This window comes from Balaenoptera physalus (assembly GCF_965194825.1).
Source record: "Balaenoptera physalus genome assembly, chromosome: 11".
Classification (NCBI taxonomy): Eukaryota; Metazoa; Chordata; class Mammalia; order Artiodactyla; family Balaenopteridae; genus Balaenoptera; species Balaenoptera physalus.
Window position 1 is genome coordinate 89759001 of NC_138896.1, and position 26420 is coordinate 89785420.

The 26420-nt window shown below is 40.5% G+C and overlaps 1 protein-coding gene across 4 annotated transcripts in view; it reads right to left on the reverse strand.

Moving 5' to 3' along the window:
• FRMD4B (FERM domain containing 4B) overlaps positions 1–26420 on the reverse strand; it is a 336744-nt gene that overhangs the window by 106804 nt on the left and 203520 nt on the right. For all 4 annotated transcript variants that reach the window (XM_082412128.1, XM_082412125.1, XM_082412126.1 and 1 more), the window contains 3 exons: positions 17980–18045; positions 15755–15849; positions 1318–1410 (listed from right to left, as the gene is read on the reverse strand). In XM_082412128.1, the coding sequence (XP_082268254.1) occupies positions 1318–1410; positions 15755–15849; positions 17980–18045 (254 nt within the window). The remainder of the gene's footprint in view (positions 1–1317; positions 1411–15754; positions 15850–17979; positions 18046–26420) is intronic.

Below are 26420 nucleotides of genomic sequence, written 5' to 3' on the forward strand. Positions count from 1 at the left end.
GTGACTTCTGGTGGTAAGAAAAAAATTCTAAACAAGATTTCAGAGCAAAAAGCAAAAAACAAATTGGGGGCTGTCAACGCTTTGTTTATTTCATAAGGAGCAGCCTCCATCCACAATCACCATCAATTCATGTTAAAAAGAGACTTAAAAAGAAAAGGACAATCAGGACATCTTATCACACTTTTGGATTACAGGGAGCATAAAGAAGTAAAAAAAAAAGAAACAAGTGTTTGTGGAAATTGACATGATTTTGTCAGGTAAACATACTATAACCACACCCCACCCCGCCCCAAAGAAAGACAAAAAGCCTCCACCGTCATGTCATAAAACAAAGCATAGTTCAACATTCAAAAAATAACATAAGCTCAGAATTTAGGGTCCATTCTTTAGGTTAATCCAGCTTTGTGAAAACATATTTAGATTTACGGGAAATCTCCTACCTTAGCTTCTTTTATCATATTTGGCTTCAGACCAGGAAGACAAAATTTGTCAGGAAAATATATCAAATTCAGGATGGTGGGGAGAGGGGCTAGTACATAGGAAGGGGCTTTCAGCAAAATTGGTGACGTTTTATTTCTTAAGCTAGGTAAGGAACATGGGCGTCACTCTTTATAACATTTTATTATCTTAGAGTGTGAATAATTAATGTGAAAAAATATTTCCATCATCGGCTGGCTTTAAGAAATCACTGATTTAGTTGAATATATCCATTGCAGGAGGAAATAACTGAGGCCAATAAGTATGGTTAAGTGACTTGCCCAAGCAGAGCTCAGAGAACAAATCAAGGATTCCCTCCCAGCAGTCTCTTCAGGAAAGCAGAATTCAGATTTCTGTACTGTTAAGATAATTCTTTCCATGAGCATTTGTTTGCATTTTATTGTCTATTCCAATTAAGGTGTGAAACTGTATAAAATTCAATTATTTCCATAGTCTCTAGAAAACATTCCTACATAAAATGTAATAGTAAATGTTTGCTATATTTCAAATTATAAAAATCTAGAAGTATGTTGAGTCAGAAACAGGTTTATGTATTAAAATATATTACATACGTTTTTCAGCTTTAAGTGGATTCAAGGGGCTTTGAGAACTAAAGGAAGGTGATTCTATACTTCATCTTCAAAGGAAACAGTTCTACACAGTATCTATGTTAACATGTTCCCCAGACTAAGACAGCAGAGAATCTCTTTCATGTAATAATTTTTTGATCGGTCCCTTCTTTTTTTAAATTCTCTGACTCTGATCACCAGGAATTTTTTTTTTCTAAAAAAAAAAAAAAAGAGGCAGGTGGTGATGGTAGATGTGTCTCTGGTTACATACCTCACAGAAAAGTGCAAAACGGTTGGGCCTGGTTTCTTGGGCAAATCGTGGTCAAGAACTCGGTGGTCTAACTGTAGCCAGTTCTGCTGACCTCTGTAAGAGTAAAACAAAACAAAACAAAACAAGAAAGATTAAACAGAAACCCAGAGAAAGGTTTAATAAACACTGTGTTGGCAGAGCAGTGCAGTAACAGTTATTCTCACACATTAATGGTAGGAGTATAACCTGTTACAACCAGTGATGAGGCCAACTTGGCAATTTCTATCAAAATTACAAAAGCACCTGCCTCTGAACCAGCATTGTCATTTCTGGGAGTTAATCAGGATAAACCTGCACATGTGGAAAATAGCCTATGTATAAAGCCACTCACTGTAGCATTGTTTGTAGCAGCAAAAAGGCTCACAACAACCTAAAAATCAAACAGGGTATTGTTTAAAAAAACGAATTTAAACAGCAATGAAATACTATGCAGCCATACCAAAGATCAAGGGTATCTTTACAAACTTATTGTGAACAATTTTCAAAATACGGTGTTAAATGAAAAAGCAAGATGCATAACAGTGAGTATAATATATTGCCATTTTTTTAAGTTAAAAAAAGAAGAGCTAGACATATGTGCATTTATATGTATAAAAATATCTCAGAGAAGATACATCATGAAATGAACAAGAAACTGAAAACACTGGCTGCCTTTGGAGATAAAAAACTAGGTGACATTAAACATATTAATCCTTAAATTCTTATTAAATATAAAATCTGAAATATTTTAGATAGTCAAGAAGGGAAAAACTTTTCTTTTAATGAAAACAGACAGACACAGATAACAGATAACTAATAAGAACCTACTGAATAGCACAGGGAACTCTATTCAGTACTCTGTAATGACCTGTATGGGAATAGAATCTAAAAAAGAGTGGATATATGTGTATGTATAACTGACTCACTTTGTTGTACAGCAGAAACTAAAACAACATTGTAAATCAACTAGACTCTAATAAAAAAATTAATTAAAAGATAAAAATAAAAATATGGGGTCAAATACTTTCTGGGGGCTGTTTTTGGATATATATTATGGAATCCCTAACATTTAAGCATGTATTTGTTGATTCATTCAAGGGCTTCACTAAATTCATGGGTATAAACATTCTCCTGAAATTGTGACCTGAGGGATGGAAGAATTGAGACACTGTGGCTGGGGATTGTTTATGTGACTTTTCCAAGATTGTCTCACTACTTGATCCATTTTAGATTGTAAATTCCCAAAAGGCAGAGACTCCATTCGCTTGCTTACACAAAACTTAAGAACATGCTGATAGCGGTGGGATGTCAAATTATACCCAAACCTATAATGGTTAAGAAGACATTTTCCAACCTATTTTGGTCTTTGAGTAAATAACTTTTTTAAAAATCAGAAAACTCTAACCTGTATTTATTATAAAGTAGATAGGAAATGTGAGTAATAATAATAATAATAATAATAGCAGCTAATCTTTATTGAGCAACTACTTAGTGCCAACCAAGCTGGTACTTTTTTTATATATTAATACTATATTTTACAATTAGTCTGCAAAGAAAAGTGGCAGAGCTGGGATTTGAACCCAAGACTTTGGATACAGGAGAAAATGAGATTAGAGGGTTGAATCAGCTTTTTTGTTTTTAATTTTTCTTTTATTGTAGTAAGAACTCTTACCATGAGATTTACCCTCTTAATAAGTTTTTTTTTTTAAACATCTTTATTGGAGTATAATTGCTTTACAATGGTGTGTTAGTTTCTGCTTTATAACAAAGTGAATCAGCTATACATATACATATATCCCCGTATCTCTTCCCTCTTGCATCTCCCTCCCTCCCACCCTCCCTATCCCACCCCTCTAGGTGGTCACAAAGCACTGAGCTGATCTCCCTGTGCTATGCGGCTGCTTCCCACTAGCTATCTGTTTTACATTTGGTAGTGTATATATGTCCATGCCACTCTCTCACTTTGTCCCAGCTTACCCTTCCCCCTCCCCGTGTCCTCAAGTCCATTCTCTAGTAGGTCTGCATCTTTATTCCTGTCCTGTCCCTAGGCTCTTCATGACCTTTTCTTTTTTTTTTTTTTTTAGATTCCATATATACGCGTTAGCATACGGTATTTGTTTTTCTCTTTCTGACTTACTTCACTCTGTATGACAGACTCTAGGTCCATCCACCTCACTACAAATAACTCAATTTCGTTTCCTTTTATGTCTGAGTAATATTCCATTGTATATATGTGCCACATCTTCTTTATCCATTCATCTGTCGATGGACACTTAGGTTGCTTCCATGTCCTGGCTATTGTAAATAGAGCTGCAATGAACACTGGGGTACATGACTCTTTTTGAATTATGGTTTTCTAAGGTTATATGCTCAGTAGTGGGATTGCTGGGTCATATGGTAGTTCTATTTTGTAGTTTCTTAAGGAACCTCCATACTGTTCTCCATAGTGGCTGTATCAATTTACATTCCCACCAACAGTGCAAGAGGGTTCCCTTTTCTCCACACCCTCTCCAGTATTCATTGTTCGTAGATTTTCTGATGATGGCCATTCTGATTGGTGTGAGGTGATACCTCACTGCAGTTTTGATTTGCATTTCTCTAATGATTAGTGATGTTGAGCATCCTTTCATGTGTTTGTTGGCAATATGTATATCTTCTTTGGAGAAATGTCTGTTTAGGTCTTCTACCCATTTTTGGATTGGGTTGTTTGTGTTTTTGATATTGAGCTGCATAAGCTGCTTGTAAATTTTGGAGACTAATCCTTTGTCAGTTGCTTCATTTGCAAATATTTTCTCCCATTCTGAGGGTTGTCTTTTCATCTTGTTTATGGTTTCCTTTGCCGTGCAAAAGTCTTTAAGTTTCATTAGGTACCATTTATTTATTTCTGTTTTTATTTCCATTTCTCTAGGAAGTGGGTCAAAAAGGATCTTGCTGTGATTTATGTCTAAGAGTGTTCTGCCTATGTTTTCTTCTAAGAGTCTGATAGTGTCTGGCCTTACATTTTAGTCTTTAATCCATTTGAGTTTATTTTTATGTATGGTCTTAGGGAGTGTTCTAATTTCATTCTTTTACATGTAGCTGTCCAGTTTACACAGCACCACTTATTGAAGAGGCTGTCTTTTCTCCATTGTATATTCTTGCGTCCTTTATCAAAAATAAGGCAACCATATGTGCGTGGGTTTATCTCTGGGCTTTCTATCCTGTTCCATTGATCTATATTTCTGTTGTTGTGCCAGTACCATACTGTCCTGATTACAGTAGCTTTGTAGTACAGTCTGAAGTCAGGGAGCGTGATTCCTCCAGCTCCATTTTTCTTTCTCAAGATTGCATTGGCTATTTGGGGTCTTTTGTGTTTCCATACAAATTGTGAAATTTTTTATTCTAGTTCTGTGAAAAATGCCATTGGTAGTTTGATAGGGATTGCATTGAATCTGTAGATTGCTTTGGGTAGTATAGTCATTTTCACAATGTTGATTCTTCCAATCCAAGAACATGGTATATCTCTCCATCTATTTGTATCATCTTTAATTTCTTTCATCAGTGACTTATAGTTTTCTGCATATAGGTGTTTTGTCTCCTTAGGTAGGTTCATTCCTAGGTATTTTATTTTTTGTTGCAATGGTAAATAGGAGTGTTTCCTAGATTTCACTTTCAGATTTTTCATCGTTAGTGTATAGGAATGCAAGAGATTTCTCGGCATTACTTTTATATCCTGCTACTTTACCAAATTCATTGATTAGCTCTAGTAGTTTTCTGGTAGCATCTTTAGGATTCTCTATGTATAGTATCATGTCATCTGCAAACAGTGACAGCTTTACTTCTTCTTTTCCAATTTGGATGGATTATTTATTTATTTATTTACTTATTTATTTATGGCTGTGTTGGGTCTTCGTTGCTATGTGCAGGCTTTCTTTAGTTGCAGTGAGCGGGGGCTACTCTTCATTGAGGTGTATGGGTTTCTCATTGCTGTGGCTTCTCTTGCTGAGCACAGACTCCAAGCACGCGGGCTTCAGTAGTTGTGGCTCATGGGCTTCAGTAGTTGTGGCTCGTGGGCTCTAGAGCACAGGCTCAGCAGTTCTGGCACACGGGCTTATTAGCTGCTCCATGGCATGTGGGATCTTCCCGGACCAGGACTCGAACCCATGTCCCCTGCATTGGCAGGTGGATTCTCAAACCCTGGCCACCAGGGAAGCCCTGGATTCCTTTTATTTCTTTTTCTTCTCTGATTGCTGTGGCTAAAACTTCCAAAACAATGTTGAATAATAGTGGCGAGAGTGGGCAACCTTGTCTTGTTCCTGATCTTAGTGGAAATGGTTTCAGTTTTTCACCACTGAGGATGATGTTGGCTTTATGGCCTTTATTATGTTGAGGTAAGTTCCCTCTATGCCTACTTTCTGGATGGTTTTTATCATAAATGGGTGTTGAATATTGTCAAAAGCTTTTTCTGCACCTATTGAGATGATCATATGGTTTTTATTCTTCAATTTATTAATATGGTTTAGCACATTGATTGATTTGCGTATATTGAAGAATCCTTGCAATCCTGGGATAAATCCCACTTGATCATGGTGTATGATCCTTTTAATGTGCTGTTGGATTCTGTTTACTAGTATTTTGTTGAGGATTTTTGCATCTATGTTCATCAGTGATATTGGCCTGTAGTTTTCTTTCTTTGTGACATCTTTGTCCGGTTTTGGTATCAGGGTGATGGTGGCCTCATAGAATGAGTTTGGGAGTGTTCCTCCCTCTGCTATATTTTGGAAGAGTTTGAGAAGGATGGGTGTTAGCTCTTCTCTAAATGTTTGATAGAATTCACCTGTGAAGCCATCTGGTCCTGGGCTTTTGTCTGTTGGAAGATTTTTAATCACAGTCTCAATTTCAGTGCTTGTGATTGGTCTGTTCATATTTTCTATTTCTTCCTGTTCAGTCTCAGAAGGTTGTGCTTTTCTAAGAATTTGTCCATTTCTTCCAGGTTGTCCATTTTATTGGCATAGAGTTGCTTGTAGTAATCTCTCATGATCCTTGTATTTCTGCAGTGTCAGTTGTTACTTCTCCTTTTTCATTTCTAATTCTATTGATTTGAGTCTTCTCCCTTTTTTTCTTGATGAGTCTGGCTAATGGTTTATCAATTTTGTTTATCTTCTCAAAGAACCAGCTGTTAGTTTTATTGATATTTGCTATTGTTTCCTTCATTTCTTTTTCATTTATTTCTGATCTGATCTTTATGATTTCTTTCCTTCTGCTAACTTTGGGGCTTTTTTGTTCTTCTTTCTCTAATTGCTTTAGGTGTAAGGTTAGGTTGTTTATTTGAGATGTTTCTTGTTTCTTAAGGTAGGATTGGATTGCTATAAACTTCCCTCTTAGAACTGATTTTGCTGCAGCGCATAGATTTTGGGTGATTGTGTTTTCATTGTCATTTGTTTCTAGGTATTTTTTGGTTTCCTCTTTGATTTCTTCAGTGATCTCTTGATTATTAAGTAGTGTATTGTTTAGCCTCCATGTCTTTGTATTTTTTACAGATCTTTTCCTGTAATTGATATCTAGTCTCATAGTGTTGTGCTCAGAAAAGATACTTGATACGATTTCAATTTTCTTAAATTTACCAAGGCTTGATATGTGACCCCAGATATCATCTATCCTGGAGAATGTTCCATGAGCACTTGAGAAGAAAGTGTATTCTGTTGTTTTTGGATGGAATGTCCTATAAATATCAATTAAGTCCATCTTGTTTAATGTATCATTTAAAGCTTGTGTTTCCTTATTTATTTTCATTTTGGATGATCTGTCCATTAGTGAAAGTGGGGTGTTAAAGTCCCCTACTATGATTGTGTTACTATCAATTTCCCCTTTTATGGCTGTAAGCATTTGCCTTAGGTATCGAGGTGCTCCTATGTTGGGTGCATAAATATTTACAATTGTTATATCTTCTTCTTGGATTGATCCCTTGATCATTATGTAGTGTCCTTCTTTGTCTCTTGTAATAGTCTTTGTTTTAAAGTCTATTTTGCCTGATATGAGAATTGCTACCCCAGCTTTCTTCTGATTTCCATTTGCATGGAATATCTTTTTCCATCCCCTCACTTTCCATCTGTATGTGTCCCTAGGTCTGAAGTGGGTCTCTTGTAGACAGCATATATACGGGTCTTGTTTTTGTATCCATTCAGCCAGTCTATGTCTTTTGGTTGGAGCATTTAATCCATTTACATTTAAGGTAATTATCGATATGTATGTTCTTATTGCCATTTTCTTAATTGTTTTGGGTTTGTTATTGTAGGTCTTTTCCTTCTCTGTGTTTCCTGCCTAGAGGAGTTCCTTTAGCATTTGTTGTAAAGCTGGTTTGGTGGTGCTGAATTCTCTTAGCTTTTGCTTATCTGTAAAGGTTTTAATTTCTCTGTCGAATCTGAATGAGATCCTTGCTGGGTAGAGTAATCTTGGTTGTAGGTTTTTCCCTTTCATCACTTTAAATATGTCCTGCCACTCCCTTCTGGCTTGCAGAGTTTCTGCTGAAAGATCAGGTGTTAACCTTATGGGGATTCCCTTGTATGTTATTTGTTGTTTTTCCCTTGCTGCTTTTAATATTTTTTCTTTGTATTTAATTTTTGATAGTTTGATTAATATGTGTCTTGGCATGTTTCTCCTTGGATTTATCCTGTATGGGACTCTCTTCACTTCCTGGACTTGATTAACTATTTCCTTTCCCATATTAGGGAAGTTTTCAACTCTAATCTCTTCAAATATTTTCTCAGTCCCTTTCTTTTCCTCTTCTTCTTCTGGGACCCCTATAATTTGAATGTTGGTGCGTTTAATGTTGTCCAAGAGGTCTCTGAGACTGTCCTCAATTCTTTTCATTCTTTTTTCTTTATTCTGCTCTGCAGTAGTTATTTCCACTATTTTATCTTCCAGGTCACTTATCCTTTCTTCTGCCTCAGTTATTCTGCTATTCATTCCTTCTAGAGAAGTTTTAATTTCATTTATTGTGTTGTTCTTCATTGTTTGTTTGCTCTTTAGTTCTTCTAGGTCCTTGTTAAACATTTCTTGTATTTTCTCCATTCTATTTCCAAGATTTTGGATCATCTTTACTATCATTATTCTGAATTCTTTTTCAGGTAGACTGCCTATTTCCTCTTCATTTGCTTGGTCTGGTGGGTTTTTACCTTGCTGCTTCATCTGCTGTGTGTTTCTCTGTCTTCTCATTTTGCTTAACTTGCTGTGTTTGGGGTCTCCTTTTAGCAGGCTGCAGGTTCGTAGTTCCCGTTGTTTTTGGTGTCTGTCCCCAGTGGCTAAGGTTGGTTCAGTGGGTTGTGTAGGCTTCCTGGTGGAGGGGACTGGTGCCTGTGTTCTGGTGGATGAGGCTGGATCTTGTCTTTCTGGTGGGCACGTCCACGTCTGGTGGTGTGCTTTGGGGTGTCTGTGGCCTTATGATTTTAGGCAGCCTCTCTGCTAATGGATGGGGCTGTGTTCCTGTCTTGCTAGTTGTTTGGCATAGGGTGTCCAGCACTGTAGCTTGCTGGTCGTTGAGTGGAGCTGGGTCTTGATGTTGAGATGGAGATCTCTGAGAGATTTTCGCCGTTTGGTATTACGTGGAGCTGGGAGGTCTCTTGTGGACCAGTGTCCTGAAGTTGGCTCTCCCACCTGAGAGGCACAGCCCTGACGCTTGGCTGGAGCACCAAGAGCCTTTCATCCACACGGCTCAGAATAAAAGGGAGAAAAAATAGAAAGAAAGAAGATAAGATAAAATAAAATAAAGTAATTAAAATTAAAAATAAATTGTTAAGAAAAAAATTTTAAAAATAAAAAAAAAAAAAAACGTACAGACAGAACCCTAGGACAAATGGTAAAAGCAAAAGTATACAGACAAAATCACACACAGAAGCAGACACATACACACTCACAAAAAGAGAAAAAGGGAAAAAATATATATATATCTTTGCTCCCAAAGTCCACCTCCTCAATTTGGGGTGATTCGTTTTCTATTCAGGTATTCTACAGATGCAGGGTACATCCAGTTGATTGTGGAGATTTAATCCGCTGCTCCTGAGGCTGCTGGGAGAAATTTCCCTTCTCTTCTTTGTTTGCACAGCTCCCGGGGTTCAGCTTTGGATTTGGCCCCGCCTCTGCGTGTAGGTCGCCTGAGGGCGTCTGTTCTTCGCTCACACAGGATGGGGTTAAAGGAGCAGCTGCTTCGGGGGCTCTGGCTCACTCAGGCCGTGGGGAGGGAGGGGTATGGTTGCGGGGCGAGCCTGCGGCGGCAGAGGCCGGCGTGACGTTGCAGCAGCCTGAGGCGCGCCGTGCGTTCTCCCGGGGAAGTTGTCCCCGGATCACGGGACCCTGGCAGTGGCGGGCTGCACAGGCTCCCGGGAGGGGCGGTGTGGATAGTGACCTGTGTTCGCACACAGGCTTCTTGGTGGCGGCAGCAGCAGCCTTAGCGTCTCTTGCCCGTCTCTGGGGTCCGCGCTGATAACCGTGGCTCGCGCCCGTCTTTGGGGTCCGCGCTGATAGCCACGGCTCGCGCCCGTCTCTGGAGCTCGTTTAGGCGGCGCTCTGAATCCCCTCTCCTCACACACCAGGAAACAAAGAGGCAAGAAAAAGTCTCTTGCCTGTTCGGCAGCTCCAGACCTTTTCCCAGACTCCCTCCCGGCTAGCCGTGGCGCACTAGCCCCCTTCAGGCTGTGTTCACGCCGCCAGCCCCAGCCCTCTCCCTGCGATCCGACCGAAGCCCGAGCCTCAGCTCCCAGCCCCGCCCGCCCCGGCGGCTGAGCAGAGAAGCCTCTCGGGCTGGTGAGTGCTGGTCAGCGCCGAGCCTCTGTGCGGGAATCTCTCCGCTTTGCCCTCCGCACCCCTGTGGCTGCGCTCTCCTCCGTGGCTCCGAAGCTCCCCCCTCTGCCACCCGCAGTCTCCGCCCGCGAAGGGGCTCCTAGTGTGTGGAAACCTTTCCTCCTTCACGGCTCCCTCCCACTGGTGCAGGTGCCGTCCCTATTCTTTTGTGCTTTTTCTTTTCATTTGCCCAACCCGGGTACGTGGGGAGTTTCTTGCCTTTTGGGAGGTCTGAGGTCTTCTGCCAGCGTTCAGTAGGTGTTCTGAAGGAGTTGTTCCACATGTAGGTGTATTTCTGATGTATTTGTGGGGAGGAAGGTCATCTCCACGTCTTACTCTTCCGCCATCTTGAAGCTCCTCCTTCTGAATCAGCTTTTATAATAACTTTTGGCTTGATTTCTGTCATTTACCAGTCTTTTTTAAAATTTATTTTTTATTTTGTCACTTACTAGTTTTAACATAGGAAAAAAGTGTGTCTTTATTTCTGTAATTATTAGATGAGACTTCCGATAACTGTCTCTAGCTTTCCTTGTAGGAATATTATCAAGATAAATAAGTTGATATAAGTGACATAGGAAAGGTTCATAGAATTACTGCTTTTGTGGGTAAAAAATATATAAGGATAGGGGACTAGAAGTTAAAAGATTCTTACACTGTATTTGATCAAGTTTAGGATGGCACTGATTTGAAGACATACCCCAATTTCACAGATGCTCAAATGTATGTCTGAAATACATTAAGTATTGTATAGTATTCAAAAGTTTTCTTAGAGAAAATGAGACTAATTTTGAATTGTCTTTTTTGCTTTTACTTAGGAAGATGTGGCATCATTTAAGAAGCATAATGTATATTTACATGAACTTGTGTGAAATGATGTCCAAGAATGCAGCAGTTGTATAATAACATGTAGAGCATAAATCAGTTATATTAACCACAGAAGACACTCAAATACTATTATATATTAACGAAAATTCTTAGAATTCTTAGATACACTTCTGGAGGGATACAGAGCAAATTGCTACAATCAAAAGACAGCAGCCTCAACTATGATATTAAGTGTTTTTATAAGAAGATATTCATGTAAAAGTAATACAAAAATAAGTTTTTAGAAAAGAAAAATTAGAAATTAGATTTTTAAAAATCTACCCATAATTTCACCAACAGGATGAAGTTAGAATAACAAAAATGTGAAAATTACCCTTAACTCTATCATTGAGATATATTCCAGGTTAACATGCTGTTTTCTAGCCTTTGAGAGTAAAATGAGATCAAAAAGCACTTATTCCTTATAACCTACTTTTCTCAAGTTTTTCCATCAGCAAATGGGACAGATCTAATCAATACCTAAAAAGACAGTTGAATTTACACATTCACCTCTATCAGCTGTGTTAGCCCACTATGAAGCAAGTGTCCTTTTTGGCTAGAATTGTATCAGTCAAAGGTCGATCATCTCAGGCCCACCGGATGGAACGCTGATCAAAAATCCCAATTGTGTTGTGAAACCTATTTATTATTTCTGAATAAACAAAGCTCATCCAGCAAATCCTTTCAAAACAAGGAAAGGAAAAAAATGTCAAGTGGGAACCATTATGGGGAACAGAGTGCTGCCTTAGGAGGGTCGTGACTGCCCTCTAGGGGTAAAGACTCGCCCTGCACACAGAACACCAGAAGACACGTGGGCGTGAGCTTAGGAATTCTGTCCCCTCCCTCTAATAGGACCACGAGTTTGTTTTTGTTGGTCACCATCACTACTTTTATCATGTAACCGCGTGATTCCATTTTTCCATTTCTCTTCTTGGCCCGTGGAGTAGGATACAGACAGTGGCTAGTTTCATTGACAAACTGTCCCCTCCGCTTTGCGTTACTCTATTTGGAGAAGTTCACCAAAGGCAAAGAGCTGATGTGGCATCTAGGCTGGAAAATGCAATTCAGACAGCATCCTGGGAGGGATCCGACTAAGTGGTTTTATGGGGGCGGGGGAAGGGGAGTGCCGAAAGAAAATACTTTCCAAAAATATTTACCAGACAAGAAAAAGAACTAAGCCTGTGACCAAGACATTCCAAGGAGACACCCTTTGACAGAAGCAATTTTCCAGACCTGTTCCCCAGAAAGGTGGAAATGGCCAATTCCCACTCCCCCCTCCAAGAGCCCAGCTCATACTTCTTCTAAAAATAAACACAGCTAGAGCCAGAAGACACCTTCTAAACTGATCATAATTCAAAAACAGACTCTGCTGTCATTTGCAGGGGAGTGCACGAAGGACATTTTGGAGCCAGGCTTCTTGGAAAGGCTATAAGCATTGACCGATGTCACTAAAGAAGACAGCTAGAGGAGGGACTTCAGTGAGACATTCTTCTTCCAACAGAGTATTTAGAAAGAAATCATCCCAAGGCACACGATGGGGAAAGCGGCCCAAGTCAGGAAAGGAAATCATTCATATTATGTATTCCTTACTTTCTGAAGAGAAGGTCCTACAGTCTGAACACTTGATGTATGCCCCCTCTGGTTACGTTCACCTGGGTTTGGAGCTTTCCCAAAAGCCTGCCATGTGGCCAGGACTCTTTTCCAGCCTACCGTGAACCTTACAGCCTGGGACATTTGCAAGACCACAGTCATTAATCATGTCACTCCCCTGCAGAACATCCTTCAGGGGCCTTCGTGTGCCTTCTGCATCTACATGACTCTCCGGGCTCACCTGTGTGTTTGTCCTTCTTATACCTTAATCCACGCTCAGGCCAGTTTCCTAGCCACTGGGCAGATGTACCGTGTTCATGACCATGTCCACGCACTGGTGCACAAAATGACTTTTCCCTGGAATGCCAGCTCCTCTCCCCACTACCTAAGGTCTAAGTGCCCTCCCAATTACCCTCCTGTGTGGCTTCCCACCCAAGTCCTCCTTCAGCCTCCTTCAGAGCACACCTTCCTGCCATGACTACGAACAACAGGATGTTGTGTGCGTGGGCTCTGCATACCCTACCTGTTTAGTAGTATAATACTATGACCCTATTATATACCTTATATAGTACTTATTATTTTGGTGCCATTATTATGCCCACTGTACAGATGAGAAAACCTGAGTGTCAGAGATATTAAGTCTAAGATCTCATAGCTACCAAGCTTCTATGATGTCCACCCTGCCTCCCTCTCAACCTTTATCTTGTACCACTTTTCCTCTTACTCTCTCTACTGAAGACATACTGGCTTTTTTTTTTTCATTCTCAAAAAAAAACCCAAAAAACCAAAGTCAAGCTTATTCTCACCTGAGAGTATTTCCACCCGCTTTAGTTAGAAATTAGATTAGTTGGGAAAGCCGCCCCGACTTCTGCAGAACTGGTTCTTGCTTTTTATTATACATCACCTTTTAGAAGCCGTCCTGGTCCACCCTGTCTAAAACTGCACCACCCCACCCCCGTTTTCTTGATCATGGCCTCTTGTTTCATGTTCTTCAAAGCACTTGTCATTTCTGGTATCTTCTCATTTATCTTTTTTTTTTTTAATATTTATTTATTTATTTATTTTGGCTACACTGGGTCTTAGTTGCAGCCTGCAGGACCTTTTAGTTGCAGCATGCAGACTCTTAGTTGTGGCATGTGGACTCTTTAGTTGCGGCATGCATGTGGGATCTAGTTCCCCAGCCAGGGATCAAACCCGGGCCCCCTGCATTGGGAGTGCAGAGTCTTACCTACTGGACCACCAGGGAAGTCCCTCATTTATCTATTTATTTACTTGTTCTACTGGAAGCTAGAACAAATGCCTTGCATTTAGTGGCACTCAAGAAATAACTGTTGAATGGATAAATTACTCTAATGTTCATGATTTTAGCCTCTATTTTATGTGACCTTTCCCTAAGTTGTAGTGTTTGTGTACTTTTGGTTTTTACCATATAACTTAGCCATCCCGTATTTACGGTTTTAAGTCAATGCTGTTTGCTATGATTTCAGTCACATTCAGATTCAACCTGTATGTGAGTGTTTAATCACTGATTCTCATGAACTGGTTTTCTTTCCAGCTGGAGCCTGTGCTCAATGGACATCTGCGTTTCCTATTTCATCCAGCAGAGGACTGATCAGACAAGGTCTCAAACCGTTGTTGAGTGAACAGATAATTTTGTGATTCAGGATGAAGTGGGTGATGTGGAGTGCACTTTTTTCCTGCTTTGTTGAACTCCATTCAGGAAACATCTTGAGTCTGAAATCAAAGTTTTCAGGTTTTGCTATGTCTCCTGACAACTCAGCTGTCTGGGTTATTTTTGTTTGGTTTTTTTTTTTTTTTTTTTTTTTTTTTTTGCCCAGCCCAAGTCCTGAGCCCACTGGCATTTCCAGAAGGTCCTAAGCTTGCAGCCCACCAAGGCTGGAAGTAATCAGCAGATACAAAGTATTAAAAACAAATTAACCCCTTCCTGAGGTAATTTTCTGCCTGGTTAACATGAAGAATGGAAAAACATTTAAACTGAGAGAGTTACGGAAAGAATGCTGGCTGGGTGGTTGGCCAATATATTTTGTGTCTGAAACACGTTTTCTTGAATTTTAATATTTGAAGAGCTCTTTGCAAATTATCCCATAAAGGAGAAGAAATCATTTAATATATCAAGCTGCATATAACATAGGCAAGTCAGGCTGCCATAAAGCACACACACACACACATACACACACACATGCAGAAAAGAGCTGGTAAGACTAAACACCTTTGCTTACACGGAGCTTTAAATTCTTGTGAATTCATTGTTATATACCTGTCTCATTTCAGAGAGGATTTCAATTGTTAAAAATATACACAATATCCACGTTAGCATTAAAAATGTAAGTAAAAGAAAAAAAAATGAGGGTTACATAGAATGGGCCTAAGTGGAAGTTAGAAATTTCATCCAGCATTAAAGTATATACATATTTATTGGGTGGGCCACAAAATCGCCTTTAAACTTTCTTGCCACCAAATCCAAACATTAATTCAGTTTCAAGATATGAGTAGATGACACTAGCATTTCTATCCCTGATACGTAAGCTAAATAAGCAAGCACAACTGCATTCAAAGAAATGTGAAGACAGACTATCATCAAGAATAACAAACTCGGGCTTCCCTTGTGGCGCAGTGGTTGAGAGTCTGCCTGCCGATGCAGGGGACACGGATTCGAGCCCTGGTCCGGGAAGATCCCACATGCCGCGGAGCAACTAGGCCCGTGAGCCACAACTACTGAGCCTGCGCGTCTGGAGCCTGTGCTCCGCAACAGTGAGAGGCCCACGCACCGCGATGAGGAGTGGTCCCCGCTCGCCACAACTGGAGAAAGTCCTCGCACAGAAACGAAGAACCAACACAGTCAAAAATAAATAAATAAATTAATTAATTAATTAAAAAAAAAAAAAAGAATAACAAACTCATTGCAACAAATTTCTAAGGCACCTGGGACAATGTTCTGAGTTCTTAGAATGATCAATATTCCCTTTCTTCTCCTTTTACCAGAGTTCTAAAGAAAAACCTGTATTAAAAAATCTTTAGCTAAGCAGGACATATTCTAATTCTTGGAGCATTCCCCTGCCCCTGCTTTTGCCAACTGAGAGTTATGCACATAGGTAACCCAGACAAAAGGTAAAAATATGAAAACACTTACGTGTCATCTGTAAACGTGATTCCAAAATACTCCTTTTCTTTCAGGTTGAAATGCGAAGCCACGAGGTCCAGCAACTCTCTTGATAAAAGTTTGGGCTGTTAAGATAAAAATATGATTAGAAAGAATTTGGTCCCCTCTCTCTCTCTTACTGCTACCACTTTCCTCTGTCCCAAACAGTTTAAAGCAGCCTTTGTTTGTTTGTTTTCGGACGCCCGTGCCCTTTTGCTGCTTAATCTACTATAGACCATTCTCTAAGGGGTCGGGAAGGGGAGGAAATGGGAACAGGAACATCACTGAGACCATCATTTTGATATATTTGCAATTCCGTCCAGCACCTTATTTTTTCCTCTAAAGTAAAAGTATATTCACTAATGCATTGATGTTTTGGAAAAAATGCTCTTTTATATATAGGATGGTGCTAGTGATCAAGACAAAGAATATTTTAAATACCGCCTAGATTGTAGGAATAACTTGGTTTGGTGACGGTCAATTGAAGAGGCTCAAGACCTAAAGGCTCAAGACTCAGAGAGAACTAACAACAACAACAACACAATAATAATAATAGTGACTGTTTATTGTGCTGGACTCCTTCTACCCATTATTTCATTTTAATCCTTACAATGAGTCTATGAAGTAGGGGTTCTTGCCATTTTATAGATGAGCCAACAAAGGCCAAGAGCAGTCAAGCACCTTGCTTGATGTTCCAGTTAGTTAAGGACCAGATTTGAACCCAGTTCTGCTCTGAATCCAAAGACTAAGCTTTTCACTTCTCTCCAGGGATGGAGTAATTGTAACCATTGTGCAGATCATCATTACCAGTACTTACTGGGCACCTCATTAGAGGAAGAATCTAGTCTATGAGCTTTTGGGAAGCACTGGCTCTGGTGGGAAGAAGCATGGTTTGGAATCAGCCAGAATATCCAGAGTGAGAGCAGACGGTGGATTTTCAGGGACTGGGGAAGGAAAGGGGGATTTGCAGGGAGGCATTCTAGGTGGACTTCTTTTGAACTTTGAGCCACACATTTTAGGGCTCATTATGGTAGTTTGAGGGTTGGATGTTTGTTGTTGGGGAAGAAAGAACAGTCATGATAAAAAAAGAAGAAAGAAAAAAAGTTAAAGGAAAAGAAAAAAGAAAAGAAATAGAAATCTAGACCAAAAGGTCTACTCTGGTGAAACTATGGTTGATGTGCTATTTTCATTCTAATTGAAGCCTGTACACAGTGGGCTCGGCACAGCCTCAGAAAGGAGAAGAATTTAGGTTTGGTGAAGGGAGGGAATTCTAGCCACGGCTTTAGGTGTGGCTGTCATCAGGCCTTTCCACGATTTTTTAAGATTCTGGGTCCAGAGTGTTGGGTGAATAAAGAGAGAAGCATCAATAATTAAGATATCATCACTCATATAGTCCCATGTGTTTTACAGAGATTTCATTCACATATATAATCCAGTTTGATGTTTTTTTAATTATACTGAAGTATAGTTGATTTACAATGTTGTGTTAATTTCTACTGTACAGCAAATTGACTCAGTTATACATATACAGATATATATATATATGCTTTTTTAATATTCTTTTCCACCATGGTTTATCACAGGATATTGAATATAGTTCCCTGTGCTATACAGTAGGACCTTGTTTATCCATCCTGTATCTACTAGTTTGTATCTGCTAATCCCAAGCTCCCAAGCTCCCAAGCTGACTTGCAGACATAGAGAATAGACTTGTGGCTGCCAAGGGGGAGGGTGGGGGAGGGAAGGATTGGGAGCTTGGGATTAATCTAGTATGATTTTAACCATAATTTCTGAGAGGAATATTAGGCAATCTTAATCCCAGTTCACAGCTGTTGAAACTGGGTATTTAACTTGGACCATGCCATGTGACAGGAAAGTGGCAGAATGAAGAGTCTCAGCTCACAAAAACCCTTTCAGGGCAGCATTATGGTCTTCAGTTTACCAACAAGAGGCGATTCAGAGAAGTCAAGTCACTTGCCCAGGGTCACACAGCTACTGAGTGTCAAAGCTGAGATTGCAATCCAAGCATCTCTGAATCCTGTCACCAGTCTCTAGTTACTCTTAAATACAGCTAGGTTTCCTGGCTTTGAAGCTTTATCCCCACAAACAATCCTGTGTCACTGGCTCTGAGGCACAGATAAGCAAGCAGGCTGAACATAGGCCACAGGGCCTACAGAGGGAACCAGGATGGCTTGTCCCTGTGTGGCATCACCTACCTGAACCAGCAGCTCCAATCTCCTGTCATCCAGGAGGTGCACCTGGCAGTGCCTGCCTTCTGTCATCTGTGGAGACAAGACAGCAAGAGTGGTATCAGGCTGGGGCTGGCAGGCATAGCCTTCAATTTGATTTACCATTTCTTTTACGGGTGATGTGCTCAGCCTAAAAACGCCATCAGTTGAGTTAATCAACAGGTTTGGTCATAAACAGATTTATTATATGGCATCAGCTCTTACATTTACTTTTATTTTTATTTATTTATTTATTTTTATTGTATATTTTTTGGCTTGTTGGGTCTTTGTTGCTGTGCGTACGCTTTCTCTAGTTGCGGCGAGCGGGGGCTACTCTTCGTTGCGGTGCGCGGGCTTCTCCTTGCCGTGGCTTCTCTTATTGCAGAGCACCGGCTCTAGGTGTGTGGGCTTCAGTAGTTGCGGCACGTGGGCTCAGTAGTTGTGGCTCGCGGGCTTAGTTGCTCCGCGGCATGTGGGATCTTCCCGGACCACGGCTTGAAGCCGTGTCCCCTGCATTGGCAGGTGGATTCTTAACCACTGTGCCACCAGGGAAGTCCCTATTTTTATTTTTTTAGCTCTTAGATTTAAAAGAAAAAAGAATGAAAAGCAAAGACCACTCAATATATTGAAAAAACAATACCTACACAACACACAAAATTATACTATGAAAAGCAGGTTTCCTTCCCAGAGGAAACTACTATACTTTTCCTTGAATCAATATTTTATTTTCCAAATGAAGATGGTTTTATTCATTGTTGTGTTTTAATAAACACAATACATGCATAATTATAGGATGAAAAACAAATGATACTAAAGTTAAAATGTAAAGTCTCCATTTTTGAAACTTTGGCCCTCCTTTGTAGCATTCATATCACTACCATAACTAACAGTTAAGAATAGTTAAGATAGGGAGTTCCCTGGTGGTCCAGTGGTTAAGAATCGGTCCTGCAATGCGGCAACACCGGTTCGATCTCTGGTCGGGGAACTAAGGTCCCACATGCCGCAGGGCAACTAAGCCAGCGCACCAAAGTAGAGCAACTAGAGAGCCTGCGCGCTGCAACTACTGAGCCCATGTGCTCTGGAGCCTGCGTGCCACAACTAATGAGCCCGTGTGCCCGCATGCCACAACTAGAGAGAAGCCCACGCACTGCAACAAAAGATCTCACGTGTCACAACTAAAAAATAACAACGCAGCTAAAAAATAAATACTTAAAAAAAAAGAAGAGTTAAGACACCCAGTTAAGAACAATTCGATGTATAAATTACTAATTATATTTAATTTTTTATCACTTATAACTGCAATACTGGGAAATTACTCCTTGTAAAATATTTAAACAATGCATAAAATGCAAAGGTCAACTTTGAGTAACTCATGCTCCAAACCTTTCTACCTGCAGAAATTACCACTCTGTCAGATTGAGGCGAATCCTCACAGACCATCTTTATATGGATTTTCAGATATACACATGTACATGTTAAAAAAACATATTCTCATGTTAAATGCTTTACTTTAGTATTATTATACGGGACATATTTTGAAATGAAGCAGGTACTCTTTTTTTAAACTTTTTTAAATAATTAATTTATTTTTATTATTTATTTATTTATTTATTTTTGGCTGCATTGGATCTTCATTGCTGCATGCGGGCTTTCTCTAGTTGTGGCGAGCGGGGGCCACTCTTTGTTGCGGTGCGTGGGCTTCTCACCATGGTGGCTTCTCTTGTTGCGGAGCACAGGCTCTAGGCGCGCGGGCTTCAGTAGTTGTGGCATGTGGGCTCAGTAGTTGTGGCTCGCGGGCTCTAGAGCGCAGGCTCAGTACTTGTGGCACACGGGCTTAGTTGCTCCCTGGCATGTGGGATCTTCCCGAACCAGGGATCGAACCCGTGTCCCCTGCATTGGCAGGCAGATTCTTAACCACTGGACCACCAGGGAAGTCCTGAAGCAGGCACTCTTAATACTTGTGTGTGTGTGTGTATGTGTGTGACTGCGGTGTCTGTGTATATGGATATTTATATGTGTATGGTTTTTTTCAATTGAAGTGGAACTATGCTATACTTACTGTTTTGTCCCTTTCTTTTTTAATTCAATATTTCTTGGAAATCTTTCCAATGTCAACACATATAGACCGACCTCATTCTTTATAAAGGTTCTATAGTATCAAATCATTGTGCAGACGTATAGTAATTTATTGAGTCTCCTGCTGAGAAACACTTAGACTGTTTCTAGCCTTTTGCTGTCATAAGCAATGTCACAATAAATTTTGCACATCCAGCTTTGTCCATGCATGTGGAATTGCTGGGTTACTTTTGAAAAGCATCGGCAGCACTTTGTCTCTTAGGTGTTGTACAAAACTATAAGACCTTGGGAAGTCCCTGGCAGTCCAGTGGTTAGGACTCAGCACTTGCATTGCCAGGGGGCCCAGGTTCAATCCCTGGTCATAGAATTAAGATCCTGCAAGTCACCGTGACTCGGCAAAAAACTAAACAAGACAAAACAAAACTATAAGACATGGAAACTCAGATACATATAATCCCAATTTAAAAAGAAAATTGCTTCCATTACTGAGCACCAACTACATACCTAGCATTGCTCTAGGTGTTTATAATCTTATCTCTGAGCTGCAGAGTCACCTTCTGGGACTGGTGTTATTATCCCCAATTCAACAGATGAGAAAATTGAGTCTCAGAGTGGGATAAGCAATCTGTTTTTAATGTGAAAAATACTAATTACAATATTTTACTTACATTTTTGATTGAGCTCTGCTCTAAAAGCCTAGAAAGTAGCTCAGTTGGTTAGATGGGAGATGTGGCCCATAGGAACCTCGGAAGTAGTGCTAAGAGGTAAGTGGGAAGCTTTACGTTGCCCCATGGCCACTGATTATGCCCTCAACTCTGCAAAGCCAGGTCACATACACATCTCCGGTGGCCAGAGGAAAGGGAACAAATCTTTATTTGTTTCAGGCACTAAACTGGGAACTTTATGGAAATTATCTCATTAAAGCTCCACAAAACTCTACAATATGGCAACATACCCATTTTACAGACAAGGAAGTCAAGGTACAGAGTTTAAGGTTAATTATTCAAATTTGCCTGGGCAAGAAAAAACCAAGGTAAAATTTGAATTAATGTCTAACTAAAAAAAAATGTCATCTTTTTTCTACTATTCTATACTACAGGAGGAAATCAATCAATGTGTCAGTTTAAATCATTTAATCTCTTTTGTAAAACCCACACAAGCAAACCCTAAGTACATGCCCTACAGAACAATAAAATAATACTCAGAAATCAACGGAAACAATATGAATCCATTAAGGGATATGTCAAAACTCATAAAACATTGCAAGGTATTCTGTTGTTGCATAACCCAAATGAATTTATTTCCTGATTTAAAAAAACATCCTTTCTCCTTTCTGATTTTCTTTGGATCTCCCTTGATCTAGTCAATGTGCCTTTTGTCAACACATAATTTTATCCTAGAGAGTTTAATAGTAAAATATTTTTTTAGGTGTATCTGTCCACCTCATGACAACCATGGGCAGTGGTGCCCATGTCTGTACAACTTGGTTCTACCCCTTTGGCCTCAGTTGATTGGATGAGGGGAAAGACACCTGACCTAAGCTGGGCCAATCAGAACCTCAGTCCAGGGAATCTGGAATTGAGTCCGAGTGGATGAAAATATGGTGGTGGGGCAGCCACTGTCTGCTGCACGTGGAGAAAAAGGAAAACCATCTGCAGAGAGAATGAAGAAGACAGGGAGCTAGAAGGAGGCCAGAGAAATCACGCAGCCTGAGAGGAAAAGCTTGAGAATGGCTGTCAGGGTTCCTAACGTCTTTCCAGTCACTTCTAGCCCGTTCCACTGGTCTGGGTGAATCCTGTTCTTTTTTTTTAATTTATTTTTTTTATTGACGTACAGTTGATTTGCAATGTTGTGTTAATTTCTGCTGTACAGCAAAGTGACTCCGTTACACACATGTATACATTCTTTTTAATACTCTTTTCCATTACGGTTTATCCAGAATCCTTGTTCTTGAGTTCCATAAAACATCCCTGTATTCCTTCAATGAATCCACTTTTTCCCCGCCTCTCTCTCTTAAGCTAACTTGAGTTGGAGTCTGCTTATTGCAACTAAAAGCATCTTCATACGACACCACAGGTTCCTATACCTAAACCAAGGCAAAAGATCCCAGAGGACACACTCCCCGGATGATGTCATTAATATGGTAAAATCATCTACTCAGAATCACTGACACTCCCATCACGGACAATACATCAGCCAAAAGAGAGGCTGACATCTGGGGTGGGGGGCCCGGGGAAGGGACTAAACAAACACCCCACCATGTGATGTGATGATACACACACACAAACTGGAGAAAGGCAGTGCAGATGAACTGGGGAGAAACTGCTACAGTTTTATGCCCACACTGGCACATCTGAACCCTGGCATATCCGAGCCCACAGTCCTCACCAAGCCCTTTCCTACGTGGGAGGATGGCTCCTCCAGGAGATCAAAGGGCTAATTTGATCATCAATAACCACAGAAAAACCTGCCCTTGTCATTTACTTAAATCAAAAGTTGAAAGGTGGTGGATGTATCTTGTTGGTCAAAACAATGCTTATGGGCTTCCCTGGTGGTGCAGTGGTTGAGAATCTGCCTGCCAATGCAGGGGACACGGGTTCGAGCCCTGGTCTGGGAAGATCCCACATGCCGCAGAGAAGCTGGGCCTGTGAGCCACAATTACTGAGCCTGCGCGTCTGGAGCCTGTGCTCCGCAACAAGAGAGGCCGCGATAGTGAGAGGCCCGCGCACCGCGATGAAGAGTGGCCCCCGCTTGCCACAACTAGAGAAAGCCCTCGCACAGAAACGAAGACCCAACACAGCCAAAAATAAATAAATAAATAAATAAAAATAAATTAGATGCCTTTGTACAAAATAGCAATTAATGAAAGTTCAGAAGCTAACAGAAATAACTCAGCCAGAGAACAGAAAAGTGCCTCATCTTAAAAAAAAAACAAAACAAACAAACAAAAAAAACCAATGCTTATGAATACATTTCAGTTGCTGCTATTAGAAATCAGGAGATGCCATTTAAAAAAAATTTAGAATGGTAAGATCTAGAAACACTGGGCTGGATTTCCTTCATGGCCACATGTGGCCAAGGTAGGGCAGAACAGCCCCCTCTGTAGGTAGTGTTGGTGGTCTCTGGCTCACACATTTGTATTATCTGCCAGGTTCCTGGGAGCCCTACTATGTGAATAAGCAAACTACATTCAAGTTCACTCTGTACCAGGGAAGAGACACAACCAAACGTCAAAGGAAGGCCTGCCGTGCACCAGGCAAAGGACTTGACGCCTGACCCTCATTAACATATCGTATTTCAAAATAATTGACCAAAAGTCAGGTAGTCCTAATTCAGACCTTCCAGTGTAACAGGGTTTCTAACAAAGTTTAGGGGGATAAAATTTCAAATCCAAGCTACGTGTGAACCAAGTGTGAACCAATGCTTTTATGTGATGGCAAGAGAAAAACAGAAGAGGCTTCAGAATAAAAATACCATTCATGTTCTCTTCTTTAAAAAAAATACTATTTCAATCTCTACACAAGTCTATGAAAGGAGGCATCCTCATTTCAAGCACCAGGAAGCTGAGGCCTGAGAAATGATGGAACTTGTACAAGCGTTCTAAGCCAGACTTGGGCTCACAATCATATTTTATCTCTTATTACCTCTGTTACCTTAAAAAAGTTACTCAGTCTTTCCAAACCTCATAAGCAACATCCTGACAGCTTTTAATCTGACACCCTTGAGAGTGAAATATACCGCTCCTGAGGACGACATTTATTATAGTCCCCATGTGCTTGAAAATTAACAAGCAAACAGCTAAACTTTTCTGTAATCCATTTATCCTCCCATTTAAAAATAAAAGTAAAAGCTTTTTAATGGGAGGAATATTACTAACCCATTTTAAAGAAGATAAATGACAGGTAAAGTTAAAAAGCACATGGTGGAAACGTTGTCCAGAGATGATGGAGCAGAAATAAAAAGAGAGAGGGGAACGCTAGTTCCTGTGTCCTTCTGTGACCCTGCCACCTGGCTAGGCATTTTATTTATTTATGTATTTTTGGCTGCATCACGTGGCATGTGGGATCTTAGTTCCCTAATCAGGGATCAAACCCATGCCCCCTGCGGTAGAAGCACAGATTCTTAACCACTGGACTGCCAGGGAAGTCCCTGGCTAGGTATTTTAATAATAACACTAGCAACACAACCAGCAGACGCTTTCTACATTCCAGGCACTGCACTAAGCACTTTACATGTATGAATATATGCAAGCCCTTGTGATACTCACATGAGACGAGTAATCTTATCTCTCAATAACACAGGAGAAGGAGGTTACTAGAGAGATTATAAATAACAAGATTCATAAATGGCAGAACTAGACCCAAACCCAAAGTCCAAGCTCTTAACCACTTAGCTACCCAAAAGGTACTCCCTACACTATAAAGTGACAAATTGTGGGAAAGCCTTCCCACGCAGCCCATTTTCAGGAGAGGAGATGAGTGGGTAGAAAAGGAAAAACAATGCATCATAAAGCAGGCGTGAAAAGTCATCTCAGTTCCAGGGCAAAATCATTTGACTGGAATTAGTTAGAATTGTAGAACTTAGAGTCTTAGAAGGGATCTAATCACCGCTGCTTATTTGGAACGTGGGGAAATTAAGGAAAGATGTGCCCAGTGCCACATAGCAAGTCAATGTGAGTCCCGGGATTAAAACTCAGGACTCTGGGGCTTCCCTGGTGGCGCAGTGGTTGAGAATCTGCCTGCCAATGCAAGGGACACGGGTTCGAGCCCTGGTCTGGGAAGATCCCACATGCCACGGAGCGACTAAGCCCGTGAGCCACAATTGCTGAGCCTGCGCATCTGGAGCCTGTGCTCCGCAACAAGAGAGGCCACGATAGTGAGAGGCCCGCGCACCGCGATGAAGAGTGGCCCCCGCTCGCCACAACTAGAGAAAGCCCTCGCACAGAAACGAAGACCCAACACAGCCAAAAATAAATAAATAAATTAATTAATTAATTAAAAAATAAATAAATAAATAAATAAAAACTAATAATAATAAAGTCTCTGGTGTGAATAAAGTTAACTTTAAAAAAAAACAAACAAACAAACAAAAAAAAAACTCAGGACTCTGGAACCTAAAAAATAAAACCGACTAGTGAATATAAGAAAAAAGGAACAGACTCACAGATACAGAGAACAAACTGTGGTTACCAGTGGGGAGAGGAAAGGGGGGAGGGGCAAGATAGGGTAGGGGATTCAGTGGTACAAACTACTATGTATAAAATAAATAGGCTACAAGGATATATTGTACAGCACAGGGAATATAGCCAATATTTTATAATAACTTTAAATGCAACATAATCTTTAAAAATTGTGAATCACTATGGTGTACACCTGAAACTTACATAATAAAACTCAGGACTCTGTCTTCCAGGCCTGACATGAGGTGAGCATGAGGTTACTCAGCTGCTAAATACCACCTTATGCAAATGCACTTCTTTTCCCAACAGATGGATTTGTTTCTTTTAATTTTTAAAAAATACTGTAACCATAAAAAGGAAAAAAAACTGGGCATTTCTTACTTATTTGCAAACATGACTCCCACTGAAGCTTTCTCTTCTAATTTCATCCACAGGAGTTATATTTGAAGGAAGTTGTTCATGGATCACAATGATTATTATATCTACACATTCAAAATCACCTTTGAGCCCCATAGAGACCATCAGGGCAGTTTCAGATTTGACCCCTACCCAGTGACAGCTAATAGCAGCAATGCCTCACATGGAATAGAAAAACATATAAGAAATTGATCTCTTTGGAAAGTTTCGCTTGACACCCACCCAGACTTGATACCCTTCCCACCACCCTCTCCCGCCTTCAACCTCAGGAAATCAGAGGTTAAAATTGTGCATGTTGGATTAAAACTCCCACCTCAGTGGCTGCCCTGCGTTTGCTCCCCAGATGATACAGCAGGTCCTCAGAGGCTAAGCGCTGAGTGCTGGTGGAAGGACCTTCTCCATCTGGTCAGTGGTTAAATGAGGAAGATCAGAAGGGAAGTGAGAACTGGCCACAGGCCAGAACTCTGGCTTCATGGGGTGCGCTGATGTGCAGCCCAGAGTGGGGTTCAAGTCTGTGTGAACTTCACCCTCACGCCCCACCAAATCCCAATCCCACTACCTGATTCAGGAGATGAGAGCAGAGAGTCGGCAAAACAAACAAAAAACAAACAAAATAAAAACCAAAAAGACCCCTAAGGCAAGTCAAGATAGGGCAGGGTGGGATCATTCCTAATGACTGGGGGCAGCTTAGAAAGCAACAGGAAATACCAAAAAAGGACCAGAACCCCAGCCTACTTTGGTTTTGCTTTAGTAGCTC